The 23,875-nt window shown below is 39.9% G+C and overlaps 1 protein-coding gene across 1 annotated transcript; it reads right to left on the bottom strand.

The window, feature by feature from the left end:
- Positions 1 to 313: 313 nt before the first annotated feature.
- On the bottom strand, positions 314 to 21,804 carry ido1 (indoleamine 2,3-dioxygenase 1). The gene is made up of 10 exons (XM_060930691.1): positions 21,706 to 21,804; positions 18,897 to 18,992; positions 16,022 to 16,141; positions 10,989 to 11,107; positions 8,101 to 8,115; positions 7,733 to 7,832; positions 7,505 to 7,622; positions 7,314 to 7,365; positions 5,425 to 5,573; positions 314 to 711 (listed from the first exon to the last, which is right to left on the bottom strand). Exons 1-10 carry the CDS (start codon positions 21,802 to 21,804, stop codon positions 314 to 316), a joined length of 1,266 nt encoding a protein of 421 aa, XP_060786674.1.
- Positions 21,805 to 23,875: the final 2,071 nt, after the last annotated feature.

The following is a 23,875-nucleotide window of genomic DNA, read 5'->3' as shown; positions in this document are numbered from 1 at the left end:
TAAGTGTGCAGTACCGATTTAATTATCTGTTTCCATTATCGTCTTTTCTTCTGGATATTTTTAGCTACGTTTTGAATAAAGTACGTTCCAAGTGAGACACCACACAGGCTCATGTCTGACTTGCTCATATAATGTTGGTTTCACAACAATGTCATTGACAGAATATTGAATATTTTAAGTTTTTCATATGTTCTTTGCAATGCAAGAACACTCAATAATGAGACTTTTACCAAAAACAACCTCTTTATAAAGAGTAGGTCACCATTTGAGTATCTTTCCTTCATATTCCTGGATGAGATCCCACACTGTGTTGTCATATGTCACTTCCCAATGCTGACTGTGAGGTGAAAACTTCTTTCGTTCTGTCCCTCACTGTCTTCAGGAAGCTCATAATCCCTGAGCCGCCTGTTCCTCTTTCTTCCAGTGCTTTGGGTGCTTTCCACACAGGGCTGTGTTCTTCTAAAGAGTCTGGACCTTCACAGTGGAGCTGCTTGGCTCGGGATGCCGGGACAGTGACGAAGCGTGACACGATACTGATGTGGTAACTCCGCAGTGAAACCAGCTGAGCCACACAGTGATCATAGGCCTCCGTCAGACGCTCATTTGCTTGTTTTAGCACAAAGTCCCTCAGGGATGGAGCGCAAGAGATTTCCTCAATGAAGCATCTGTGAGATGGAAGCATGTAGTCTCTCATTCGGGTCAGGAAGTTCGCTGAGTGGACAAGGTGGATATTTCAGTGTTTAAATCCACATTGTGACAAAATATTTCACTTTGTTGCATGTCTACATTTACTAAGGAATAAAACTCTTTGGAGGTATGCTGTCATAGGAAAATAATCAATGACATGATGGTATCACGCGGCCCAGTTCGAAGCAGAGTTACTCTTACGATAATGAGGTTGATTATTTTCCAGTAATGCAACATCCAGAAGTGTTTCAATCCTATTACATTCCACCAATTTTCAGTTTGCACTTACAATTCTTTTTATTCATTAAAGAACTAAATGTTGCAATTTTTACCCTTTTAGAGGTACATTTCATCAGCATTGACAAAAAGACAGGAGGCTGAACTGAACTGGAGGTAGCAGAGTTGAAGATGCTTAGAAAGTTGGACAGGATGAGAAATGAGAATATTAGAGGGATGGGACATGTAGGACGGTTTGGAGACAAAGTGAGAGAGGCGAGATTGAGATGGTTTGGACACGTACAGAGGAGAGATCCAGGGTATATTGGGAAAAGAATGATGGAGATGGAGTTGCCAGGTAGAAGGACAAGAGGAAGAGCAAAGATGGGATTTATGAAAAGAAGAAGAGTTACATTTCATCTTGTACAACCCTGATTCCAAAAAAGTTGGGACAAAGTACAAATTGTAAAAAAAATGGAATGCAATAATTTACAAATCTCAAAAACTGATATTGTATTCACAATAGAACATAGACAACATATGTCGAAAGTGAGACATTTTGAAATTTCATGCCGAATATTGTCTCATTTGAAATTTCATGACAGCAACACATGTCAAAAAAGTTGGGACGGGGCAATAAGAGGCTGGAAAAGTTAAAGGTACAAAAAAGGAACAGCTGGAGGACCAAATTGCAACTCATTAGGTCAATTGGCAATAGGTCATTAACATGACTGGGTATAAAAAGAGCATCTTGGAGTGGCAGCGGCTCTCAGAAGTAAAGATGGGAAGAGGATCACCAATCCCCCTAATTCTGCGCCGACAAATAGTGGAGCAATATCAGAAAGGAGTTCAACAGTGTAAAATTGTAAAGAGTTTGAACATATCGTCATCTACAGTGCATATCATCATCAAAAGAATCAGAGAATCTGGAAGAATCTCTGTGCGTAAGGGTCAAGGCCGGAAAACCATACTGGGTGCCTGTGATCTTCGGGCCCTTAGACGGCACTGCGTCACATACAGGCATGCTTCTGTATTGGAAATCACAAAATGGGCTCAGGAATATTTCCAGAGAACATTATCTGTGAACACAATTCACCGTGCCAGCCGCCGTTGCCAGCTAAAACTCTATAGTTCAAAGAAGAAGCCGTATCTAAACATGATCCAGAAGCGCAGACGTCTTCTCTGGGCCAAGGCTCATTTAAAATGGACTGTGGCAAAGTGGAAAACTGCTCTGTGGTCAGACGAATCAAAATTTGAAGTTCTTTATGGAAACCAGGGACACCATGTAATTCGGACTAAAGAGGAGAAGGACGACCCAAGTTGTTATCAGCGCTCAGTTCAGAAGCCTGCATCTCTGATGGTATGGGGTTGCATTAGTGCATGTGGCATGGGCAGCTTACACATCTGGAAAGACACCGTCAATGCTGAAAGGTATATCCAGGTTCTAGAGCAACATATGCTCCCATCCAGACGACGTCTCTTTCAGGGAAGACCTTGCATTTTCCAACATGACAATGCCAAACCACATACTGCATCAATTACAGCATCATGGCTGCGTAGAAGAAGGGTCCGGGTACTGAACTGGCCAGCCTGCAGTCCAGATCTTTCACCCATAGAAAACATTTGGCGCATCATAAAACGGAAGATACGACAAAAAAGACCTAAGACAGTTGAGCAACTAGAATCCTACATTAGACAAGAATGGGTTAACATTCCTATCCCTAAACTTGAGCAACTTGTCTCCTCAGTCCCCAGACGTTTACAGACTGTTGTAAAGAGAAAAGGGGATGTCTCACAGTGGTAAACATGGCCTTTTCCCAACTTTTTTGAGATGTGGTGTTGTCATGAAATTTAAAATCACCTAATTTTTCTCTTTAAATGATACATTTTCTCAGTTTAAACATTTGATATGTCATCTATGTTCTATTCTGAATAAAATATGGAATTTTGAAACTTCCACATCATTGCATTCCGTTTTTATTTACAATTTGTAGTTGTCCCAACTTTTTTGGAATCGGGGTTGTAGAACATCCATGAAATAAGTCAGTTCCTATTATTGCTTAGAGTTTAGGAATCACTCCCTCACCAGTTCCTCTTTTCTCTCTCAAATAAAATCCTGCTTGTCATGTTCCCAAGAAACCACAAAGCTATCCATCCTTGAAAATTTCCCATGACAGAAAACTTAACATTAACATAATTACCTCTGACTGACATAATTACCTCTGACTGACACTGGAGACTCCTTCCATACATACTAAATAAATCTCTCATTACAAGGAAACATCACCAAATCAACAATTATACATTTTGTAAATAGGTTTGTGGATTGTACACTATATAGTAGAGCAGCTAACTGCTGATTTTGAGGAGAATCGTTCAAATGATGATACAAGCATGAAACTTGGCAAGAACATTCATATTGGGGTACTCTTCAAAATTCGCCAATGAGCCAAGCAAAAATCCAAGATGGCTGCCTGAGCAATGGCAAAATTTGATGCATCATATGAATATGAAAGTTTTGTTTTACGTTATCATTACACTTTTACATATGTTTTATGTTTTTATATTAAAAAATAGTGAAAGATGAATAAATCATGTCATATTTATCTATGTAACTAGTCAGTGATTGAACAGTGAAACTGTCCAAATGCCATAAGCTGAAATGTATATTACAAGTTTATGTCCAATAAATTTATTATCCCCCACCCAAACGAAGTTTGGCAGGGGACATAGAAACGGGTTCCGTCCTTCCGACCATCCGGTCACATTTTCATTTCCAGGTTATATCTTTAAAACTACTGAAGATGTTTTCATGAAACTGTGTGTGTATATATATCAAGCAACATGTGAACTGGTGCCTTTTGCTATTTTGGATTTTTGAAAAAAATTAAGTATTTTTCAAATTTTTACATAAAAAAATGATTTTGACTTAGTTTCTAAGAGCAATGTTCATTTCCAGAGCATATATCCAAAACTATTCATGGTACAGATTTGAAACTTGGTGTACATGTTAGCAAGGTGATGTAGATGTGCCTTTTTATACTAAGAAACTTGAGAAATTTAAATTTTTCATGTTTCCATGGAAACAATTTCAGACTTAGTCTCTCAGGTTAGTCTTAGGGGTAGGTTTTGTTTCCGGAGCAGAACTTGAAAACTATGAGTGGTTTGGTCTTGAAAGTTGGTATATGTGTTGATTAAGTAATGTATATGTGCCTTTTGATACTAAGAAATGTGAGAAATGTTCATTTTTAGCTCACCTGGACCAAAGGTCCAGTGGGTTTGTGCCATGGGCTGCTGAGGTCCGTGTAAAGAGGTCGGGTTGGTTTCCTGAAGCAGAACTTGAAAAATGTGACAAATAATATCTTGAAACTTGGTATATAGTTGGTATATAGGGCGGGGGATATAGGTGACTCTGTCTTCTTGTTGTATTGTATATTGTAACAATTAATGAAGATTAAATCTTGTCATGTTAAAATGAAAATGGATCCTGTGTATTTGTTGCCCAATTTTAATGCCAACTATTCATTTAGTTTATTACTGCACATAAAATATTTTGTACCTGTCCTGCTAGAGAAAATTAAATGTTTATTTATGCTGAAAAAGTGGTACATGATAATGATAAAATCAGGTTAAGGATTTGAATAAAATTATTAACAGACCCAATATTGACTCAGATCCATCAATAATCTTTAGAGATATCGGAAAAATGGAATTTTGGCTAGAAATTTGGTGGCCATCTTGAAAAATGGTGGCCATCTTGGATTTTCACAGAACAATTTGAAGAGTACCTCAATGTGAATGTTTATGCCAAGTTTCATGCTTGTATCATCATGTGAACGATTTTTTCATTATTTCCTCCACTAATATAAGTTCCTGCAAACGTTTTTACTATAGAAGCAATAACGTATTAAAACATTATAGAAAATTAGTATAAATACGGAGGTGATTATAGGAAATCAAGTGTGCTTATTGGTCGAGAAATTTGGACTATTTATCGATAATCACCTTGAGTGACTCGGCAAAATGGCGGCCGATCGCTTCGTCACCATAAGTGAGGAAGAATGCTGTTCCTAAAAGCACTAAAGATGCTACGAAGTTTGATCTAAAACTATTCAAGGGTAAGGTGGAATTGTGATTTATTTTATCGATTTCAAAACAAAGTATTTTATGTGACTTAGCGAAGATAAGTGACATGAGTCTGCGTGCATTACATTTGCATGCCACTTTTGAAGACTGAAATAAATGATTTTTTAATAAAAAAAATTTAATAATCACCGGTGTGTTTATACAAAAACAATTATCCGCCTCAGGCTCAGTGAATATCAGTGAATAATAACCTTGACTTCACCTTGGTTATTATTCACCGATATTCACCTCGCCTTCAGCGAATAATTGTTAATTAATCAACATCTTAATAATAATAAAACCTGCTTTCATGTTGCAGATGCTAGTGTGTAATATACAGTAACACTGTTCATACTTGTCTCTAGTGAGTAATGTTATGGAGATGATCCCTCTCACCACTCTTTTCCTCATGTTTGACTCCTAGCAGCTCATCGAAGCAGTGGAGCAGACAACTCTGAGCTGCACTCCCTCCTGAAAACTCCATTGGTTCAGCCTGAACGCCCTCATACACGAGCCCCTCTGCCATCAACGGGTTGTCTCTCCAGCTGAAACATGCGGGCAGCATCGTGCAGGTTTCCAAATACAGTAGTATGGATACAGTAAAGAAGGAAAAACGCATTTACACCAGGACGAATTGTGAAATGTACACATTCATGGAAGTATCCAAAGATTTGACAGGAAGGCTATAGCAACTTAAATACCAACTCTGTTCAACCATGGTGAGCAGAAAAGCATCTCAGAAAGCACAATATGTGAAATCTTAAGGTGGATGGGCTACAACAGCAGAAAAGCATCCTGGATTCCATTCCTGTCAACTAAAAACAGGAATCTGAGGCTATGTATGCCAGTACTGATTCCCTGAAAAAAGAGCCAATTTTCAGCTGTCCAGTTTCAGTGACTCTGTGCCCACTGTAATGTCAGATACGGTTCAGTATGGTGTGCTTTCTGAGATGCTTTTCTGCTCACCATGGATGTAAAGAGTAGTTATTAGCTCATCCAGATGACAGGTGATGAGCTTATGCCATCATGTGTTGTCCGTTGTCCACATTTCATGAAAATCGCTTCTTCTCTCTCAATTATTCACCGATTTTTATTCTTTTTGGCAGGAAGGTCGGTCTGCCTGGGGTGCATATGGCTTCTTCCCAAATTTGCATAATTGCAATTAATAATGAAGATATGGAGTAATTAAGCCCTAACGAGCAGTTTCCACACAAATCGCTTCTTCCCCTTCAATTCTTCACCAATTTTTATTCTTTTCGGCAGGAAGGTAGGGGTACCTAGGGTGCATATGAGATCTACCCAGATTTGCTTAATTGCGATTATTAATAAAGTTATGGGCTACTTAAGCCTTAACAAGCAGATCAACAAAAATCGCTTCTTCTCGGTGAATTCCTCACTGTTTTGGATTCTTTCTGGCAAATAAGTCAGTATTCCTAGGGTGGTTATACAGTAGCTTCTATATATAGCTTGTATGTTATGTATATACGGTAGCTTGCAACATTTATTGTGCAAGGTGGCCCACTTTAGAGTGTTCCTTCTGGACTAGACGGGGCCGGAGTGAGCTACACCATCATTGGCGGTCTCGTTTGCGATACCGTCGCCTTCCTCAATATTCTCTATATAAGCTCAACCCTACAGCAGACATATTTAAAAGCAAGCGATCAGGCCAGTTGGTACTCAAAAAAATTAAAGCAAACATCAAAGAAAAGCATTACGTTGTAAATCAGACAAATGCTGATTCGTATTTCCAAACTTGGAACAAATGCAGCAAATAAAACCGTGACAGCAGGTGAAATGGACAGAAAATTAAAGCAGTGTAGGTCTCCACATCCAGTAGACAGGTTTGTTGGATGATTCAGAATCATGCTGAGATTTAGATCATAACCACAACACCCCCCCAAAAAAAAAATGTCTTTGAAACCTCTTATAAGCTGGCGGCCATCCCAGTAAGACTGGAGTTCCTCATGCTACAGTTTTCACTTTTTCATTAAAAGCCAGCTAATACAATGCAGGTGAAGCTAATAAACTGCTCCAGTACTCGCTCTCAGTGCTCCATCCTCAGCACTGAACAAGCTGACAATGTTGGTTTGACAGTTATACATGATGTGAACATAAATCACATGTCAAAATATCATTGGCTTGTTCATCAATAAGCTGAGAAATCAGCTAAAATGTAAGAAATGCCAGAAGGTGATATTGCATTTAACTGATTGGATTGATTTCATGGTCATTGCCTGGCATATTCAGGTCAAAATAAATAAAATGCTCTAATAATAGTTACTCACCCTGATAAAAAGAGCCTCATAATGCCATAGAATACAGAAGGATCCACGTATACTGAAATATTATACAGAAGTTCATGAAGCTCTTAAAGTTTCAAGTGTTTATTGGTAAATCTGTTTCTATGAAATAGCTTGGTATGACCTTATAATCAGTGCCTTTAAAAATGTTAATGACATATGGACTGCAGCATTACCGTGCATTTGTTTGAGAGCCTCCTTCATGTCATTTATAGACCGACTGACAACATCAAGACCTCGGGTCACCAGGGGCACATCACCATCGCAGACACCTCGGATCACTTCAGGGATGGCCTGCACTTTGGAAACAGCTCTTGAGTGAACACTTAAAGGAATAGTCTAACACTTTTTTTTTTTTTACTGGAAAACCAGTTTGAGATTCACTTATAATGGGCATCTAAGACCTTGAGAGCAGGAACAGCAGCCAGTTCCACCAGCAGAGTGACGAGGAAAAAACCTCTGACACTTTCTCCACCAGGTAAACCGAACAGCAGCTCTAGATTCCTTCCAGGACACAATACACACACTGTTAGTGGCTGTCAGTCTGCTAGATTGATTATACATTGCTATACTTATGGAAGAACAAAACTAAATTCAAAACTCTGCCAAGCTTTCAATATCTGTGTAAAAATGGCTCTTTATCACTAGAGTAGCTCTTCAGTGCTGCTGTAAGAAGAAGGCTCCCTCTACTGGGCACCTTGGATTACAAGTTTCAGCTTTATTATTAAAAAATATATAGAGAGAATTTTACAAGTGAAATGGTTTAACTTACTCCATGTGAAGTGGACTGGAAACACCAGTCAGTGTTTTGCATAAAATGACAAGAAACAGGTGTTACAATTTTAGGAGAATGATACAAGAATAAAATCATATCAATCAAAATATACAACCCGGATTCCAAAAAAGTTGGGACAAAGTACAAATTGTAAATAAAAACGAAATGCAATAATTTACAAATCTCAAAAACTGATATTGTATTCATAATAGAACATAGACAACATATCAAATGTCGAAAGTGAGACATTTTGAAATTTCATGCCAAATATTGACTCATTTGAAATTTCATGACAGCAACACATGTCAAAAAAGTTGGGACAGGAGCAATAAGAGGCTGGAAAAGTTAAAGGTACAAAAAAGGAACAGCTGGAGGACCAAATTGCAACTCATTAGGTCAATTGGCAATAGGTCATTAACATGACTGGGTATAAAAAGAGCATCTTGGAGTGGCAGCGGCTCTCAGAAGTAAAGATGGGAAGAGGATCACCAATCCCCCTAATTCTGCGCCAACAAATAGTGGAGCAATATCAGAAAGGAGTTCGACAGTGTAAAATTGCAAAGAGTTTGAACATATCATCATCTACAGTGCATAATATCATCAAAAGATTCAGAGAATCTGGAAGAATCTCTGTGCGTAAGGGTCAAGGCCGGAAAACCATACTGGGTGCCCGTGATCTTCGGGCCCTTAGACGGCACTGCATCACATACAGGCGTGCTTCTGTATTGGAAATCACAAAATGGGCTCAGGAATATTTCCAGAGAACATTATCTGTGAACACAATTCACCGTGCCATCCGCCGTTGCCAGCTAAAACTCTATACAGTAGTTCAAAGAAGAAGCCGTATCTAAACACGATCCAGAAGCGCAGACGTCTTCTCTGGGCCAAGGCTCATTTAAAATGGACTGTGGCAAAGTGGAAAACTGTTCTGTGGTCAGACGAATCAAAATTTGAAGTTCTTTATGGAAATCAGGGATGCCGTGTCATTCGGACTAAAGAGGAGAAGGACGACCCAAGTTGTTATCAGCGCTCAGTTCAGAAGCCTGCATCTCTGATGGTATGGGGTTGCATTAGTGCGTGTGGCATGGGCAGCTTACACATCTGGAAAGACACCATCAATGCTGAAAGGTATATCCAGGTTCTAGAGCAACATATGCTCCCATCCAGACGACGTCTCTTTCAGGGAAGACCTTGCATTTTCCAACATGACAATGCCAAACCACATACTGCATCAATTACAGCATCATGGCTGCGTAGAAGAAGGGTCCGGGTACTGAACTGGCCAGCCTGCAGTCCAGATCTTTCACCCATAGAAAACATTTGGCGCATCATAAAACGGAAGATACGACAAAAAAGACCTAAGACAGTTGAGTAACTAGAATCCTACATTAGACAAGAATGGGTTAACATTCCTATCCCTAAACTTGAGCAACTCGTCTCCTCAGTCCCCAGACATTTACAGACTGTTGTAAAGAGAAAAGGGGATGTCTCACAGTGGTAAACATGGCCTTGTCCCAACTTTTTTGAGATGTGTTGTTGTCATGAAATTTAAAATCACCTAATTTTTCTCTTTAAATTATACATTTTCTCAGTTTAAACATTTGATATGTCATGTTCTATTCTGAATAAAATGTGGAATTTTGAAACTTCCACATCATTGCATTCCGTTTTTATTTACAATTTGTACTTTGTCCCAACTTTTTTGGAATCGGGGTTGTACAAATCATATTGGCTGGCTTTTTTGTGGTATATCAGATATATTCCATTCAGCTACTATGATATTGAACAAGTTGAAGATGAGTTCAATATCATGCTAGCTGAATGGAATATATCTGATATACCATAAAAAAAGCCATTATTATTATTATTATTATAATACAGATTCCTTTCAGGTATTCAGCGCGTCTTTCTCTTTCAAAATTCTCTCAAAATCTTCCATATTTAACGAAGCAAACATGGCAGCCATGTTTGTTTACAAATTGTCACAGTCGCTAGCTAGCATGGAAGTTTTACGTCTTCAACGTGTGACGTCATGTTGTCTTGACAACCATGCAATATCGTAAACCATATTCAACACTCATTCTCCATTGGGTAGAGTGACGTAATACACATAGGATAAGCGATATGCTAACAATATTGCATGCTATCAAATCAAATGAATGAAACATGCTAGAAGGGACTAGAATATGTTTTTATTCCATCGAAAAAGTGTCCTGTATGTTTAATAATATACTATATAATAATATATACTATATAATAATAATCTTTTTTATTCTATCCACATTCACTGGATATGAGCAATTGCGCACTCTGATTGGCTAGTCTACTACTAGGCTATCAGTTCATATACCGTGAGTAGAGAAAAACAAAATGGCGGCACGTGTTGCTGAACCAACCGTGGACAAAATAAAAACTCTACTCAAAAACAAAACCGTAAAAAATACAAAAAAGCAACAAAATATGGAATGAAAGTATTTGGTGGTAAGAACGCATCTTTTTTTGTTTTTCAAGAATTATTGTTATAGCATTTTTCACAAATTGCTACTGTCATTTCACTGGCTTGTTTACATTTTAAGCGGAAATGATTTTGTCGGACGTTTTGTATAAAGTTTTTATTTACTGAATTTGCAAAAAATTAAAATAAAAAATGCTCTGTTTCTCAAAATCCAGTGATTGTGGGTAGAATAAAACAGTTATTCCACTCAATCTCATCGTACACGGCTTATAGCCATTAGCTCATATATGCCTTGATTTTGTGGAATATCTGTTGATTATCTTTATATTATACACTATATATAGAATAGAAGATATATTATAAATATATATTCCATATCTTAAAGCTCAGTGTATGTGTTATTAAACCATGTCAGAGAGAAATATCATACCCATCTGGCTCTCTTTTCCTCCAGTTGGCCAAGACCCCATCAGCATGAGTAAGGATTGGTGGGAGACCCAACCTCTGAGATACCTCCCAGTATGGTACTGCTAGGTTCTGTGGGAGAACCTAACATACACCCATATACAAATGCTCACAACTTATTAGATAAACATTCACATATGACAGATATTGGTTTGGTGACTAGGGGCGGGATGGTGGTGTAGTGGTTAGCACTGTCACCTCACAGCAAGAAGGTCCTGGGTTCGAGCCCAGTGGCCGACGAGGGCCTTTCTGTGTGGAGTTTGCATGTTCTCCCCGTGTCCGCATGGGTTTCCTCCGGGTGCTCCGGTTTCCCCCACAGTCCAAAGACATGCAGGTTAGGTTAACTGGTGACTCTAAATTGACCGTAGGTGTGAATGTGAGTGTGAATGGTTGTCTGTGTCTATGTGTCAGCCCTGTGATGACCTGGCGACTTGTCCAGGGTGTACCCCGCCTTTCGCCTGTAGTCAGCTGGGATAGGCTCCAGCTTGCCTGCGACCCTGTAGAACAGGATAAGCGGCTACAGATAATGAATGGATGGATGGGTTCGGTGACTAAGCAATTTTCCTTTGATTCTTTTTACTCTGTACTTGAGAACAAGATTCAGTGTACACTGTCAGAAATAGGGGTACAGTCTGAGTCCATTTCTGTCCCCCAAGGTACACTAATGTACCCCATAGGGCTCATTATTGGACTTCAAGGTAACTGTGTGTGCCTTTTCAGGGCCAAAAAGGTACATATATGTTTTCTAGCAATATATAAGGGGTAAAAATTTAGAAGGGTACTTTCTATATATTCTAGCAATATATAAAGGGTACTTTAGCAGGTACTACCCTAGTGACAAGCCATTGTACCGCTAAAGGTACAATCAGGTACTTTATTTTCTGAGAGTGTATGGAGTATTATTAAATCGTAGTGCTTTTACTTGATTAAATGAAATGTTCAGCTTTGCTACATTTTTAAAATAATAGTGTATTTAACCCTGGAAGACTGTAAGCCAATGAAAAGACAGTGTGTGCAAATTGTCATCTCATCTCATTATCTCTAGCCACTTTATCCTGTTCTACAGGGTCGCAGGCAAGCTGGAGCCTATCCCAGCTGACTACGGGCGAAAGGCGGGGTACACCCTGGACAAGTCGCCAGGTCATCACAGGGCTGACACAGAGACACAGACAACCATTCACACTCACATTCACACCTACGGTCAATTTAGAGTCACCAGTTAACCTAACCTGCATGTCTTTGGACTGTGGGGGAAACCAGAGCACCCGGAGGAAACCCACACGGACACGGGGAGAACATGCAAACTCCGCACAGAAAGGCCCTCGCCGGCCACGGGGCTCGAACCCAGACCTTCTTGCTGTGAGGCGACAGCGCTAACCACTACACCACCATGCCGCCCACAAGTGAAAGTTGTACAGTCAAATTTTTTCTGAAGTTAAAGTACTTGCTTTTAAAAATACTTAATTATTAAAAGTACATTTTCTGTTGTATTATTGCCACAACGCCTACAATACCGAAAGCCTCTAAAGCAACCGACTAGATTTACTGGATTTACAAAATGAACGCATGCTGTGCCGTCATGGTGGTTTAACGTTAAGCTAGCTAGTCAGTGAAGCTCCACCTGACATGCTAGCAAACTCTTTTCAAACTCAAAATCATATTGGTAGCTAACATTACTAGAAAAGAAAGATTTCTACATTGTTTATTTGGCAAGATTATGCTAAAACATTTCTGAAAGGACTTCAGATAAGTTAACGTTATTCATGTTAGCATAACTTCATGTTTACATGCTAACTAACAGTGTCCAAGTTAACTAGCTATGTCTTAACATTAGCCATGGACAAGGCGATGGCAACTTGGCGGGCAAATCCATAGAAAGTCATTTGACTAACCAGACTGCATAGCTACTGCAATGTTATGGCTAGCTCTAAAAGCACAGACAGCTTCATTGCAAGCTTTCTCTTAGAATAAAATGTTTACATACCTCAATGTGCTTCCACAGGTTGGATGGCGAGTTTTTGTAGGCCATGATGTGGTTTGTTTTAGGTAAACAAAGCAAACATTTTCAATGAAACAAATCTTTATTCCTTTCAGAAAACTGAAACATGGGTTCATGGGCCATGAGTGCATGCACTCCCCAGAAGAACCACCTCCTTCCATTCTACCATCAACTGATCATGTTCAAATAACGCTGCTGAGAAATCATTGATCTTGATTTTATCCAGTCTATGGACGTGACGTGACCCTAGTGATTACTGATAGATTGTCTCAGTGTCACCTGCGAGAAAACTAATCACGTTTCAGAACAGAAAAGATAAAAACATCCACTTTCAAAGCTACTTCATCGTAATGAGTAACGAGGACCTTGATAGAAATATCGTGGAGTGAAAAGTACGATATTTGTGTTTCAAATGTAGTGAAGTTAAAGTCATAAGTTTCCAAAAAAAATTACTCAAGTAAAGTAAAAATGCTCAAAAAGTGTACTTAAGTACAGGACTCAAGTAAATGGTTACCGTCCACCTCTGGTTAGCAGTAGCAATATCTTGGATCGTGGAGGACGATGAGCATCCCTGGTCCAATGTATCAGCTACTGTCAAATGTAAGTGCTTAAAAAAACAGCTTGAAAATGATCTGCAAATTGTGTAAGGGATCAGCACAAATGTTTCACAGCTCAACATTCAACCTGTAGAAACATGTCCAGGTACACCATTAGCTAGCTGAGTGAGCTAGACTAGCTAGCACGGGCGATTGCTCTAAGACAATGAGGGAGGTTCAGCCTCCTCTAAAAATGACGAACATCGTGTAGGATGAATTGCGCTAGGCTTATGTTATAGCCGACCTTATAACATTGCTATTTCAGATCCAGAATCATAGAAATATATGTGCTCAACCCAACTACAGTGCGAAAACATTCCCTTATAACTTTAATGTGTACGTGAGTTTTTCCCCCTCGTGACAGCGCGATGCAGCCCAGCCTCAGTGGACTTCAATGGCATTTGGGAGCTCTGCACTTTTCAATCTCAAAATGCAAGATGGTTATTGGACAAATACTGTGAAAACGCCCGCCCACCGGACTCCCAGCCTCAGTGGACTTCAATGGCATTTGGGAGCGATGCTCTTTTCAATCTCAAAATGCAAGACGGTTATTGGACAAATACTGCGAAAACGCCCACCTACGGACTCCGAGCCTCAGTGGACTTCAATGGCATTTGGGAGCTCTGCGCTTTTCAATCTCAAAATGCAAGATGATTATTGGACAAATACTGCGAAAATGCCCACCTACGGACTCCGAGCCTCACATGGGAGGGTCATGGCAAAGCTTTCTGCGAGGAGACTGGTGATTGGTGAAAGCGGCCGGATATTTTCTTTGATTGACAGCTCGTTTCAAATATAGACAGGCAGCGGTGAATTTCAGTTCAGTCCCATGCGGATTCGCAAGTGCTGTGGTGTATCATAAGAGATCAGCTTACATTTCGATTTCATTCATTACATACGGTTTCTACCAGCTTTTTTAGTTTGTATATATTTTCATTGTAAATAAAGTGTAAATATAGTGTTGTCAAGTTTGCTATCTTAGTTCCAGAAATTTTGTTTATTTGAGTGACTGAACTTGAACTTGAGGAGGCTAGTCAGCTAGCAGGAAAGCTGCGCACGGATGCCAAGCATTGCTGATTTAATTTTGGCGAAGCCATTTGCCAGTCTTCCTTTCAAGGAAAAAATTAAAATTAAAGAGCAGGGTAGACCAACGCCTCAAATTGACTTGGTGAAAAAGGTAGGGAATAATACTCGTTCCTTTCAGCTCTCCTGGTACGAGAAAGTGAATTGGCTAACAGCAAGTGACCCACATCAACAACAGTAAATAGGCTACTTTAGTAATATGTCATGGATGGACCAAAAATATAGAATCTATTTAAAATGTTTATGCTGAATATATTATATTGGAATATATATTTTTCTGGATATGAATTAAACACAGCTACAATTTGGAAAACATTTTTAAACAAAAACACAGCCGAGAACATTTCACACTACAGACCTGGATTAAAAGTGAAGGGTTATCAAAATTGTCAGTAAAACATTTCTCAGTCAAAATAAGTAAAATATAGGGAAAGTGTCATTGAATGAAATGTGTGGCACCCAGCTCTATGTTTGGCTCCCCAAGGTCAGTGCTTGTGCCTATTCCAGAACACTCTGCTGTTACTGCTGAGGTTCCTGACAAAGAGCTGCTTTCAATAATGATCAATTTTTAAACAACATGCCACAATTTTAAAATATAAAATGTTAAAATATACCCCTCCCCCCCAACACCACCATCATGTATATTGGACAGTAGGCTAATGGGCCAAAAGAACCTGTTATTTCACAGTTTGTGATGCTGCCAACAATCAGCCAGATCAGAGGCAAGAGTATGGGCAAAATTTATGTGTTTTTTCTTTTTTCTTTTAAAATCTGGAAATATCGTAACCGACCAGCCTCCCCTGTTTGAAAGACTACCAGCCGCCACTGCTAGCTAGCCAGGTCCACACCATGAAAGCACTCTCATGTTCGGTAATGATTTCCTGCAGTGTTAAACATCAACATAATGCTACACATTGAGGGTTACATGTGTAACCCCTGAGGCTTTTGCTAGATGATTATGTAGTGAGAAACATGTATAAATTAGCATGAGCTAGCAAAGGACTTAGCTACTGAAACTCTCACAGCATTTGGTTACATTAGCTAACCAACTAACATAATATTAAGAAAATAAGAACACTTTCAGATAAACTGTGTCCATCATATACATATGAAAAAGTCGTTTCAAAAGTAATTACTCAAACAGTGTTTCACCAGATGACTTGTTTTTACTCTGAGTAATTTTCTTGACTATTTTTTTTTCCTCAGTGAAATATCGCATTATATTAGCAGTCAAGTCAATGTGTTTTGGACTGTTTCCACCACCAGAAGTACTTTGCACACACTTGAATCCCAAGTACCATGTTTATTCCACTGCAGTACCTTAACTTTATCTTCCTCCCCCTCCTGCCATACGTAACCCATAGTAATGATACTCAGGGCCAGATGAGCCAGGCGCAGTTCTCGATGGCTTTGTAGCAGGTCAGTCTCCAACAGAGGCATCTGGGTTTTAAATAACAATTTTAATAAAAACTGGACTTTTCATTTTCATGGCTGCTTTAATAAGAGCAGTTAAGAGTAACTACTGTAGGTCCAGATGGGCGGCATGGTGATGCAGTGGTTAGCACTGTTGCCTCACAGCAAGAAGGTTCTGGATTCGAGCCCAGCGGTCATCGGGGGCCTTTCTGTGCGGAGTTTGCATGTTCTCCCCGTGTCCGCGTGGGTTTCCTCCGGGTGCTCCGGTTTCCCCCACAGTCCAAAGACATGCAGGTTAGGTTAAATTGGTGGCTCTAAATTGTCCATAGGTGTGAGTGTAAATGGTTGAGAGGAGAAAACTTCTGTAATAATCCAATAGAAGGCAACAGGAAACCACTACTGTAATATTCCCTAGAGACTTTGATGGCTGAAGCCATCAGAGTGGCCATGTCACTGCAGTGATATGCCAAAATGGATGGATGGAAATTCAGAAGATGGAAAGGAAAAGGTCACAGTACATAATTTATGAGGCTTTAGAACACATTACCATTATTTTCGTGATCAATTTTTCATTCATTTACAGCAGATAACATGCATCATCCAGGATTTGTTATTTTCACATTGCTCATCTCATCTCATTATCTGTAGCCGCTTTATCCTGTTCTACAGGGTCGCAGGCAAGCTGGAGCCTATCCCAGCTGACTACGGGCGAAAGGCGGGGTACACCCTGGACAAGTCGCCAGGTCATCACAGGGCTGACACATAGACACAGACAACCATTCACACTCACATCCACACCTACGGTCAATTTAGAGTCACCAGTTAACCTAACCTGCATGTCTTTGGACTGTGGGGGAAACCGGAGCACCCGGAGGAAACCCACGCGGACATGGGGAGAACATGCAAACTCCACACAGAAAGGCCCTCGCCGGACACGGGGCTCGAACCCGGACCTTCTTGCTGTGAGGCGACAGCGCTAACCACTACACCACCGTGCCGCCCATTTTTGGAGATATTGCAAAGTAAAAATAAATAAATAAATAATCCTTGTCACTTGACATTTCAGTTAAATCAGATAAGATTATTCCAGCACTGAGTTGGTGTTGTTATACCCAGTTTACACTCTGTATTTATACCACTCATTTATGGAGTATGAGGAAAGTCAGGTTGCTAAAGGGATTCTCCAGCGGATTTATTCTCAAACTTAATTTAAGTAAAAGTGGTCGTGGATTTCAAAAATCAAACTTTAATTTTCTGAGACCAAATAGTGCTCAAGAAAAATGAATTTTCTTTAAAATGCCAGATGGGCTTCCTGCGGTGGTGACGTATGCGATGAGGTCATGTACTGTAGTGGTCACTTAGAGCAACTCAGCTGTTTATATTCTCTGTTTACATTGTAGTTTTGCTACTTTTACAAGTATTTTAACAAATTTTTCAGGTTTTAAATAAGTAAGGTTTTTTTTTTACATTATCTTCAGAAAGTGTGTGGCAAAGTGTGTGTAGTGTGTGTGGCAAAGTGTGTGTAGTGTTTGTGTGTAGTGTGTGTAGAGTTTAAAATGGCTCAACTCACAGCGCGACATGACACTTTGGGCTCTAAAATATTTTTTACATGATCTCCATGGCACTGGGTAGATTTACAGAGTGTGTGGCATGGTTTAGCGTGACATGACACTAAGTTTTTCTCCCGAAACCCCATTCATTTGAATGGGGGGGAAATGCCACACTCTCTGTTAATCTACCCAGAACCATGTAGATCATGTTAAAAAAAAAAAAGATTTTAGAGCGCAAAGTGTCATGTTGCCCTATGAGTTAAGCCATTTTAAACCAAGATTGTAGAGCACACAAGCACACACACTCTACACACACTTTGCCACACACACACTTTGCCACACACTTTCTTATAATAATAGGGCGGTACGGTGGTGTAGTGGTTAGCGCTGTCGCCTCACAGCAAGAAGGTCCAGGTTCGAGCCCCGTGGCCGATGAGGGCCTTTCTGTGTGGAGTTTGCATGTTCTCCCCGTGTCCGCGTGGGTTTCCTCCGGGTGCTCCGGTTTCCCCCACAGTCCAAAGACATGCAGGTTAGGTTAACTGGTGACTCTAAATTGACCGTAGGTGTGAATGTGAGTGTGAATGGTTGTCTGTGTCTATGTGTCAGCCCTGTGATGACCTGGCGACTTGTCCAGGGTGTACCCCGCCTCTCGCCCGTAGTCAGCTGGGATAGGCTCCAGCTTGCCTGCGACCCTGTAGAACAGGATAAAGCGGCTACAGATAATGAGAAGAGATAATAATAATAATTTGCAGTGTGATGTCTCACGTCTGATCCAGTTTCTGTCAGTGACACTTTGCCACAGCTGAGCAAGCACACTTTGAATTTTCTCTGTGGAAATGCAGTCTAGTTCCAGCTTGTGCTTTCTTTTTTGCATCATTGTAGCATTTATATGCTAAACAATGAAGCATACTTATTTAAAAACTGAAAAATTCTGTAAAATACTTGTAAAACTAGCAAAACTACAAAGTAAACAGAGAATATAAACAGCTGAGTTGCTTCAAGTGACCACTACATGACCTCATCGCATATGTCACCACCACAGGAAGCCCATCTGGCATTTTAAAGAAAATTCATTTTTCTCAAATACTATTTGGTCTTAGATTTTTGAAATCTGCGACCACTTTTATTTAAAATAAGTTTGAGAATAAATCCGCTGCAGGATCCCTTTAAGGAATATTACCAGGTTGTACGTAAAGTTGTATGTGATGCATTTGGATCATACTCTACTGTACCTTATGAACAGACGAGCGAAGGGAGTGAGAAGAGACGAGCTCACTGACACATCCAGCAATCTCCATCCAGGGCCGGAAGTACAGTGGCAGCTCAACCTTATGTAGACCAGACAAAATCAGCTTAATGCTCACTCTAGGGTTTCTGAATTTAGGCCCAACAAAAGTGGAAAACTGTCACCTCATTTGCCAACTAAAGACTATGAATATTGGTTGCTCCATTAGACAGCTGGAGATGATCGCAAATCTGCATTTATATGAAATTTCCTCATACACTACCGTTCAAAAGTTTGGGGTCACCCAGACAATTTTGTGTTTTCCATGAAAAGTCACACTTTTATTTACCACCATAAGTTGTAAAATAGAAAATATAGTCAAGACATTTTTCTGGCCATTTTGAGCATTTAATCGACCCCACAAATGTGATGCTCCAGAAACTCAATCTGCTCAAAGGAAGGTCAGTTTTATAGCTTCTCTAAAGAGCTCAACTGTTTTCAGCTGTGCTAACATGATTGTACAAGGGTTTTCTAATCATCCATTAGCCTTCTGAGGCAATGAGCAAATACATTGTACCATTAGAACACTGGAGTGAGAGTTGCTGGAAATGGGCCTCTATACACCTATGGAGATATTGCACCAAAAACCAGACATTTGCAGCTAGAATAGTCATTTACCACATTAGCAATGTATAGAGTGGATTTCTGATTAGTTTAGAGTGATCTTCATTGAAAAGAACAGTGCTTTTCTTTCAAAAATAAGGACATTTCAAAGTGACCCCAAACTTTTGAACGGTAGTATATACTGGCTCCTGAAATGGTAAGAAAATGTCCCTGAGCTCTTGAGACTTCCATAAAGAATGGTCATCAAAATATATTAGTTTTACAAGGAATAAAAAGCTTAAGTGTTAAAAAAAATTCTGAAAGCCTTCTCCATCATCAAAATCATATAACTTGAGTCCTCTGTTCTATTTCTAACTAGTCATTTGTAATTTCTAACACTGTTATTCAACAAAGTGCAACATAATTATTGATATGCTGAGGTTTTCTGTAAGATGTTTATTTAACATTTATGGAAGGAGTCTCCAGTGTCGATGCTTTGTAAGATACTATAATGTAGATAAGTGATAACAGGATTAACCTGTCTAACTAATGTGTTCCACTATGTTAAAGCTAGACTGCCTTTCGATTTTATAAAATCAGTGAAATTTATTTCTGTAATATCTCACAAAATATCAGGCCATTCTGTGGCTGGGAAGTTATTTAATTTGAGGGGATTAAAGCAAATAATGTGCATGAAATCGCTTGCTTCGTGCAGTCAAGCAGACAGAGGAAGTCCGTGTGTGTGTGTGCAAGCGCAGGTTTACCTTTGAGCGTGCACTGATAGTTACATCATTCTGTCGCTCAATGAACAGCTGATCACACCGACGTGCTCGCTGACCGTCGATATTTATTAGTTTGGTCCTGCGTTTCCTTTCCTTTGTATATAACAAAATGTCTTTTCTTCTCGCTTTCCGTTACTGTCGTCGGTCTTTCACGTTTCATTCACACACTCATGTCCTTCATTTTTCTCTCCTGTTTCAAACTTGTATCCCACAATGCCTTGCGCAAATGGGGAAAGCCCATCACGTGATGCATGACGTAGTATCTTGAATTGGGTCATGGTGAAGCAGGAAAAAATAGCGAAGAATCTAGGGCCATGTGGCTCTAAATTCATTAATTGTTCTATTAGGAAAAAAAAACTAATAAAATTGGAAGTCTGTGATTTGAACTCAGTAGCTTTTGGTCCACTAAACAGAAATAATTGGGTGTCGGGGAAAATTCTTATTATGGCCTACACTTGAAAAATCCGAAAGGCAGTCTACCTTTAAATGTAACTATGAACAAAAAAAAAGTAAAAGTACAAAGTATCATTGAATAATAGATTACAAAATATAATTATTGGCAAACTGGTGGTGTATAAGAGGAATATAACACTCTTGGATATGCTGTTCTCGGAAAATAATCAACTAAACTGCATTTTGGGTCTGTCCTTATCACATCACCACATTGTTAATTATTTTCCTATGACAGCATGGCCCCAAGTGGTTTATGGTTGGTGGAATTGGGGCTCATTAACCAAAGGATATGCATACAGTATATGCACATATTCTTTTGCATCTCCTCTAGCCGCTTTATCCTGTTCTACAGGGTCGCAGGCAAGCTGGAGCCTATCCCAGCTGACTATGGGCGAAAGGCGGGGTACACCCTGGACAGGTCGCCAGGTCATCACAGGGCTGACACATAGACACAGACAATCATTCACACTCACATTCACACCTACGGTCAATCTAGAGTCACCAGTTAACTTAACCTGCATGTCTTTGGACTGTGGGGGAAACCGGAGCACCCGGAGGAAACCCACGCGGACACGGGGAGAACATGCAAACTCCACACAGAAAGGCCCTCGCCGGCCCCGGGGCTCGAACCCAGGACCTTCTTGCTGTGAGGCGACAGCGCTAACCACTACACCACCGTGCCGCCCATCAAAAACATACTATACGAAATATATTTTACATACCATTTATTACATCAACAAGACGCCCAATGAAGAAGGCAAAAATAAATTAGTTACACTTTTAACTTTGTCTGTACCAGTACTATATAGCTTAGGAGTTGATAACATTAAATTTGATTGGAAAAAAAAAAAAAGTCTTGATGTTCATCTTAAAGTAAGTACTCATCTTTAAGCACCAGGTTACCATTAAGTATCCCAGTACACATTTATTTTGCATGTGTATGCCTCAAAACTGTTAAATGACATGGACATACTGTACCAGAGGATCAGGTAGAATAAAGCCATATTCTTCAGATATGTGATACTGTTTTAGAGACAGGGATCGCTCCGATTCTGAATTTGCAACTTTACTTCCCATATTAAGTCCTTGCACCTGGATGAGCAAATTTTACTTTTTGCTTTCTCTTTCTTTATCCTCTGTCTGTTTTATGCTGTAGGAATTGATTAAAACCGTCGTTCTTTCATAACAGGCTTTGGACATAGACCTTTCCCAGGTTATCAACCCCTTTTCAAGGATTTTATGAAATTATTAACGAAAAAGGGGGAAAAAAAGAAAAGAAAAACCATAGTGCTGATGTTCATGCATTTAATGTCAAACTTGTGGACGTATTCCTAGTACCTTTCATTCACTGGCCTGATTTTGTGTTTGGAAATTCTACCACTGGTGTATTTTAACAGAAAGTCAAAAGGGCTGGTAAAAATGAAGTTGCATAATTTCATGAGTATGATGAAAAAATAACATTTGGGCCAACATGCAGTGTGATTTGATGCACTGATGGAAAGCAAATAAGCAGTGCAAGATAATGGAGCAGTATATTTGCAGTCTTTATAACATTACATTGCCCAGTGAATGTTTGGCATGTCTTTGGAGAAATACGTGAAAACTTTCAGCTGCGTGATTACTAGAACCCAAGTGTTTACTTATTAGGCACATTTCAGTAAGCTCTGATTATAAATTAACAGAAGTTTAATGACATCCAAGGCAGTTTGACTTTGGACTTGAAACCTAAAAACAAACATAAGTGTCTACTAATCAAAAATGATAACAGCCAAACCACAAATGACCGCTCTAAACATGGGTGGGTTTCCCAAAAGCATTGTAGCGCAAAGATCATCATTAAATGGTAGCGCGAGCAGCACAATGAACACTCTCTCTCTCCTAGTTAAGATGCTCTTAGTGTTAAGAAGGATGACGTATGATTCTACGCGGAAGGCGGCGTCTTTAATGGTCAGGAATAAATTGAATGCTACGCGTTGATGGATTAATTTGTTCTTCTACGCCCTTTTTGAGGAATGTATTGTAGGACTTAAAACCCTTTGGTGACTGACCCCTTGAAAATGGTTCCTCCAGGAACGATGACGTTTCAGTTGTCAAGACAACGGAAAAACTAAAATACAAGAGCATTTTGTTTTGTGCACAAGAGCATTGTGACGTATCTTTCTGTTTTTGTATTTTAGTTTTTCCGTTGTCTTGACAACTGAAACGTCATCGTTCCTGGAGGAACCATTTTCAAGGGGTCAGACACCAAAGGGTTAAACCAACATCTGAAGAGGTGAGATCGCTCCTTTTTTCCCTATTTTTGCTGGCGGGATTGACTCTGCCCTAAGAGCTATTCTCTCTCTCTCTCTCTCTCTCTCTCACTTTGCACCATTACACAATAAATATTCACAGTGAAAATATTTTGTAAGCGCGTTTCATGAACCAAGTTATAGGATTTGTTGACAACTCGCATCGAGTTCGTTACACTTCTACCCGGCGTGAAGCACATGTGGTTGTGACATCATCGTAAACAAATCCATTCTACTCATCCAGACGACTTCACAATGGCACCGTTGCCAGATCTTTCCACTCTGGAACCCGTTCTCAAAAGATTTCGTTTTGGGGCACCCAAAACGCTGGTGCCGTGTGGACGCCAGGCCGAAACGATAAACAATTTTATCGGATTCACCTGAATCCGTTGCCGTGTGGACAGGGCCTTAGTGCTTCTGACTGCTCATGATCCTGTTGTCCTCATTTGAGAAGGTTGAAGCCCAAGTGTGTCACATTTCATACTGAAGAATTTAAATATAAAAGCTGCTCATGAGGGGCGGCACAGAAGTGGTAAGCACTGTCACCTCACAGCAAGAAGGTTCTGGGTTCGAGCCCAGCGGCTGATGAGGGCCTTTCTGTGTGGAGTTTGCATGTTCTCCCTATGTGGGTTTTGTCCGGGTGCTCCGGTTTCCCCCAAAGACATGCAGGTTAAGCTAATTGGTGGCTCTAAAATTGACCGTAGGTGTGAATTGTTGTTTGTCTCTATATGCCAGCCCTGTGATGATCTGGCAACTTGTCCAGGGTGTACCCCGCCTCTCGCCCATAGTCAGCTGGGATAGGCTCCAGCTTGCCTGTGACCCTGCACAGGATAAGCGGCTACAGATAATGGATGGATATT

This window comes from Neoarius graeffei, chromosome 10 (genome assembly GCF_027579695.1).
Source record: "Neoarius graeffei isolate fNeoGra1 chromosome 10, fNeoGra1.pri, whole genome shotgun sequence".
Lineage (NCBI taxonomy): Eukaryota > Metazoa > Chordata > Actinopteri > Siluriformes > Ariidae > Neoarius > Neoarius graeffei.
The sequence above is the reverse complement of the archived record's forward strand: the minus strand, read 5'-3'. Positions and strand labels throughout refer to the sequence as shown.

What these genes read in the sequence shown, in the direction of transcription:
- ido1 (XM_060930691.1), bottom strand. Translation starts at nt 21,804, where the DNA reads ATGGGAAGTAAAGTTGCAAATTCAGAATCGGAGCGATCCCTGTCTCTA. An exon ending in TTCGCTCGTCTGTTCATAAG is followed by an intron (nt 16,142 to 18,896) that starts GTACAGTAGAGT and finishes TTTAAAACCCAG; the next exon opens with ATGCCTCTGTTGGAGACTGA. An exon ending in GGCTCTCAAACAAATGCACG is followed by an intron (nt 7,366 to 7,504) that starts GTAATGCTGCAG and finishes ATAATATTTCAG; the next exon opens with TATACGTGGATCCTTCTGTA.